General features: G+C 38.4%; 1 protein-coding gene across 1 annotated transcript; it reads right to left on the minus strand.

The window, feature by feature from the left end:
* Positions 1 to 1,441: 1,441 nt before the first annotated feature.
* CHRNA3 (cholinergic receptor, nicotinic, alpha 3 (neuronal)) lies at positions 1,442 to 5,250 on the minus strand. Its single transcript, XM_010021827.1, has 3 exons — positions 5,147 to 5,250; positions 2,936 to 3,947; positions 1,442 to 1,570 (listed from the first exon to the last, which is right to left on the minus strand). Exons 2-3 carry the CDS (start codon positions 3,875 to 3,877, stop codon positions 1,442 to 1,444), a joined length of 1,071 nt encoding a protein of 356 aa, XP_010020129.1. The 5' UTR covers positions 3,878 to 3,947; positions 5,147 to 5,250.
* Between the last annotated feature and the right edge of the window lie 635 nt (positions 5,251 to 5,885).

Below are 5,885 nucleotides of genomic sequence, written 5' to 3' on the forward strand. Positions count from 1 at the left end.
GAACTCCCCAATTCATCCCTTTCCTCTTGTCAAATGATGTCTGTAGACAGCCCTTACATCGTAAGTTAAGCTTATCATTGGCAGCATATCAGCCAATGGAGCCCCAGTCTTTATACTAGTAACTCACAGTTTTTACAAATGCATGAATTTCTTTTAGTCACTTCTATAATCTGATCATGATAAACACAGGTAAGATAGGTGACACTAGAATTCTTAGGGTCTTCAGCTTATAAGGTGTGCCTGAAACAAATTAATAGACTCAGAAGCATGGACCTTTCCTTATTTAAGTTGTTTCTGAATGTGTTGAGCTGTAGCTAATGCTGTCTTATACAGGCTTTTGTTACTTGGTCAAAATAAATGAAAAAAGAAAAAAAGCACAATTTTTACCAGTTTGTCTTTATTTTCATCAATGTTACACCACTTGATACACTGTATTTCCAAAAAGTTTCCAGTTTGGTACAGAGACAAGAGTTTATATTCTTACAAAACGTTTTCTCATTGCAGTATTTTGTTGCACTTTTTATTCATGCTCTTAAATTACCTGCAGTTACTGATTAAAAACAAACAAAGTATGCCTAAGAAGCAATTTTTGCATGCTTTACAGGACTATTGTTCAGCTACCTGCTTTCCCTTGTCATAGAACACTTTGCTATAGCAGGATGCTTCTGTGTGCAAACTATCCTATCAAAATATTTTGATCCTTTGCATAACCTGCGCACTGCATCTTAATGTGTGTCTTGTCCATAGTTTTAAACATTGTTAGGTTTGAATAGCTTGTTTTTTCTGGCAGCCTTCTCGTACACTGAAATACAGGCTTTACATTCTGGCTGCTTTATCACCACCATCTATTTTTTAACCTATTTGTTTTCCTTTTGTAATAAACCTGCCCGTGGTCCTTTCCTCCCACTGTTGAGTCAGTTTATACACCAGGTGGCAATGTTTGCATTCTAGCAATACGGTATGCATGCTTCCTAACTTACTTTGTCCTCAGGAGGGCATTCATTGAATTCAGTCTGAACTTAATTCCAGAAGATCCTGTCATACTCTGGATATGCTTGGCACCAGACTTATGGAAACAAATCTAGTAGTCTTCAACCTGTCTTGACTTTCAAGTATTCATGTTATTTTCAGTTTCTTTATCAACCTTCTTATTAAACCATTCCTATAAAATTTGATGTACTACCTGCATTTTTTCTAGTTATTGCAAGAAGCAGCTGTCAAGCATAGCTTGTATTACTTTGAGATTAACTGTCTTAAAGGTTTAAAAATGTTTTTTATTTTTCATGTTTTCATGTTTTTAACTAAGCCGCTTTAGTCAAACAAAGTTGAGGCCAAGAGAGATCCTTATTTTACAACATAGAAGAGACATCGGGTGCTGTGGTGGGGGTGAGGAGTTGGTCGGCAAAAATTTTATTTGATTTCACAACATGCTGTTTAATCTTTACGTTTCATCTCCAGCCATCAAAGGTTGTAAAAACAATCCTGCTGTTCCTAGAATACATACCAGGAGGAAAACCCAGAGAAAAATTCGATCGATTACCATGGCAACGTATTTCCAGTCATCCTGAATCTGAAAAGTAAATGGAATAACAAGTAGGCATCTTTATTAAATCAATAACAGTAGTTAGTACCATTTTAGGAAGGAAGCATGTGTTTTTTCCCTATGTAGATATACAACTTTCCTATCTCTGTTTTCATTGACAAATTAATTCATCTCAAAGAAGCTTTATTTGGATATGCTATTTATGGCAAAGCCGAAAGCTACTTCTTCATGTACAAAAAGTTGTTCAACAAGACACTGGACTTCATGAGATATAGCTTCTCCCTGTATGCCAAAAATGAAAGTGAAAACTTTAATTTCATGGGTTTGCCCAGAAAAATCTGCTGAAGAAAAGAGGCTGCTTATAATTGGTCTTTAGGAAGTGTGATAAAAAGACCAAGGTTAATGGGTATATAATTAGTTGTAGTGCTGAAATTTGATTGTTATCATGCATGATGTAAAATTCATCTCCTCACCTTCCATGTAGGGAGGGAACAAAGTCTCCAAAAACCAGATTTTTATTTTTTTTTACAGTGGGCATTGTGACAGGAGAGACACTAAAATATTATATATGTTATATATTAATATAACACATTAGGTGATCATTCGAGTTACTCTTGAGATTACAATTTAAATTTTTACTTCATTTTTCTTCAGGAAGGCTTATAAATCAATAATGCATTTGTTATTTTTGAAATTTTGTCCTTTTTAACTTAGAACTTGTTTGTTAAGGGCACACTTTAAAATGCACCCTATATTTTCTATGCCACCTTATTCTAAAGTTCTGATTTTGGCATAAACGGAACAACTTTATTCTAACTTTAATTTAGGATTTAAATTGAGTGATGACTCTGGTGGTCATTGCCTTAAGATACAGTTTTGTGAGAGATGATTGTCCCTGTCTTGCAGCAGTTGCCTCATTTAGCTACAGCACCTTCATCTGCAGCAGCAGCACAATAAGAAACATCGTCACTGTGAAGGACATTCGTTCTCAAGTTCTTTGTTATTGCTGGTAAGCTCCGGAAGGGAGAATGTAATTTTCTAAAGGCCATAGTCAGCAAATTCCACTGTTAAGATTGTAACTTGGAAAATACTCACTCCAAATCTCATAGGACAGATACTCAAGTGTGGTGGTTATCTTGACATGACTCACTCAGTATGTGTGTTGTCAATAAAGAGAACGTTGTGCAACAGAACTGCTCCCCAAAATGATCTACATTCAAAACTGCATGTTTGTAATACAGCTTGGGTAGGTGTATAAAATTAATGGTCTGTGGTGTCCTTTTTGTTTCTTGGGGGTGTATGTGTTGGGGGGGTGTTGATATCTCTTTCTTACAAAACACACTAATGGCAAATGGTGTCTGCAGTTTGAGTACAAGTAAAATATGCTCTTACCTCTTTTGCTTCATTCTGCATTTTCATATTTTCTGCAATGTATTTAACACTTTCGATAGCATCTCTCATTTCTGGTGACAGAACTGAAAACGAAAACAGAGGATCTACAGACTCAGAGCTTGAACTTCTTGTGAGATTGCCACTGAAATCAGAGAATTTCATTCGTTGGTACTGACAACAGCTGCATGACATATCTTGACATACAAAGCCGTCTTTGCAGCATTTAGTTTCAGAACCGTTGAAGCAATTTAAGTTTGAGAACTCGGAAGTGAAAAATGGTTTTGGCTTCTGATTATTCTCTTCATCACTGGCAGGCCTTGTCATAAACATGATCCTGGGAAGTAAGTTCAAGAAAATGGTTCTCACCCACATGGGCATTGTGTGTGTCTTGGGTGTCCTGTAGTGCACGTTAAGTACAAAGACTGTAATGACAATAGATAGAGTTACAAATATCATGGTGAAAAGGAGGTATTCCCCAATAAGTGGAATTACCAGGGAAGTAGAAGGTATAGTTTCTGTGATAACAAGAAGGAACACTGTTAAAGATAGAAGGACTGATATGCAGAGTGTCACCTTCTCACCACAGTCTGAAGGCAAATAGAAAACTAAAACAGTCAGAAAAGAAATCAGTAGACACGGAATAATCATATTGATAGTGTAGAATAAAGGTAAACGCCTAATGTAAAGAGAGTATGTGATGTCTGGATATATCTCTTCACAGCAGTTGTATTTGATGTCGTGTTTATAGCCAGGAGCTTTAATAATAGCCCATTCTCCACTCTCCCAGTAATCTTTCAGGTTCATTGTAGAGCCAATCAAAACTAAGTCAATTTTGGCTTTATCATAAGACCAGGAACCAAACTTCATGGTGCAGTTCTGATAGTCAAATGGGAAGTAGGTTACATCGATTTTACATGAGCTTTTAAATATGGCCGGAGGCATCCAAGTCACATCACCTGTGTATTTTAATAGGGCCTTTGCCTTGTCATCAACCTGGAAATCCCCAACTGCACTGTGAAGCAAATAAAAACGAGAATTAGAATGCGACTACTCTGGTAGTTTCATACATTCAGATCATATGCACTAACTCTTTAATCTGTTTTGGGAAAGTCAGCAAGTACATGTTGACATGGAACTGGGTTGCACATGCAGGACTGAGTCAATGTGCATAGTTATACTGAAATAAACAGCTGTATAAATTTATCACTTATAATAACATGGTTCAGTGCAATCAATATGCAAAACTTCAAATAGGAGATTGCAAATGACAGATCAATAGATGATCCTTGTAGGTCTCTTCCAACTGACCTATTGTATTCTATTCTAGAGCAAGCAGCTCAGAACGGAGGGCTGAGCAGAGGATAGTTGCAGTACTGCTATTTCCAGCTTTTCTGTGCACAGTGCAGGTAGTAGTTATGGAAAGCAGGATTAGGGTTGGGGTGCATTTTTGCATAAGGAGGGTATTTGGTGAGGGGTTTTTAAGTGGTGCATTGCTATCCTGACCACATGGATCTTAGATCTGTGTGACAATTTTGGTCATTCATATGGAAAAGTAAAACTAAAAAGGTAATTTAAAGTTTTAAGGCCACATTTAGAAAAGGAGTGTCATCCCTGTTGTTCCACAGACCTCAGTTTTGGATGTGTGTAGCAAAATCCCATTTCCCTGAGCACTGCTTCCCTACTGTCATGGTGCTTAAACCACGACATTTACCTAGCAGAGGGATCCATTTATTTATGGTCTGGCTTCTCAAGGTTTCAGAAACTGACATCCAAACTAAACTTCACCTGTGGCCATTGTAAGTCAACACTATTACTGTAAAGGTGTCAAATTGTGAGTTTAACTGCTAAAAGCCTATAATTTGCAGGGGTTTTCAGTTAAAGATCTGACTCTCAGACAGCTCTCCAGTCTAAAGGAATTTCTTGTCAGCTCCTTTGTAGACAGCAGTAAAAATAATAGTAAAAGTGGGGGCTTGAGAAGGGGGAAAGGAAAGGTTGCTCTGGCCTGCAGCCTGCATCCCCTGGTGAGGAGCTGGCTCCTGCCCGGGGCTGCTGATGGGGATGGCACAGGGATGAGCGCAGCAATAGAGAGATGGGGGGCATGGGAGCAAACCAGGCTTTTTAGTTCATCCAGTGAACCTGCTGCTGCTTTTAAAATCATAACATCACCCCTCATCTTCCCAAATTAAGAAGATAAATATGCAGGAGTCTTACTTGTTATATAAAACAATATCTGGCTTCCAGATCTGGCCAGATGGTACTCGGATGAATTCAGCACCTCCATAGTCTGCTGGATTCCACCGAAGCTTGTAGTCATTCCAGATCTAATTACAGAAGAAATGAGTCTGTGTTAGGTTTCAATGGGCTAGACTCAAACTAAGAGCAGGCATATCGCTTCTGGAGTTGTTTTATTTTGGATGCTACAATGATTTGATGTTTCTGTATCAAACATATGACTGGTTATTCACATGGAGATTGTGGATGGGCCTATTGGTCTAGACATGGCTCAGATGTATGAATATGTGTGCCAGGAATGTCTACTCAGTAGTTGAAATAAGGTAAAATAGGGAATAAGACACTCTTTTTCCAGGAAGTGTAAGAATTTAGTGATAACTGAGGTCTCAAAAAGCCGTGTATGTGTGAGATCGTGAAAACATGGGGTGTTTTCACACCCAGGTGTGAACACTGAGTGAAGGACCCCGGGTAGCAGGCAGAGAGCTGAAGGTGTCATTGCTCCATCAAGTGACAGTTGTCTTTATTAGGGCTCACTTTAGGGCTCACATTAGGGCCCAGTTCAACGAAGTTGGATATTAAGCTGAAGGCAGGAATTAAATTGGTTATTAAGCTGATTGCAACAATGAATAACTGCATTTTTAACCCACAAAGACCCTTTTAACTCGGCATTTTCGGTTTGCTTTCGCCTCCCGGAGGCTGAACAGGCCCTGGCTCTGCT

This window comes from Nestor notabilis, unplaced genomic scaffold (genome assembly GCF_000696875.1).
Source record: "Nestor notabilis isolate BGI_N333 unplaced genomic scaffold, ASM69687v1 scaffold27040, whole genome shotgun sequence".
Lineage (NCBI taxonomy): Eukaryota > Metazoa > Chordata > Aves > Psittaciformes > Psittacidae > Nestor > Nestor notabilis.

Bases quoted from the DNA above. Each gene is read 5' to 3' on its own strand.
- CHRNA3 (XM_010021827.1), bottom strand. From the start codon at position 3,877: ATGCCTCCGGCCATATTTAAAAGCTCATGTAAAATCGATGTAACCTAC. The intron at 1,571-2,935 runs GTAAGAGCATAT...TTTACTTTTCAG, and splicing joins TGCAGAATGAAGCAAAAGAG to ATTCAGGATGACTGGAAATA.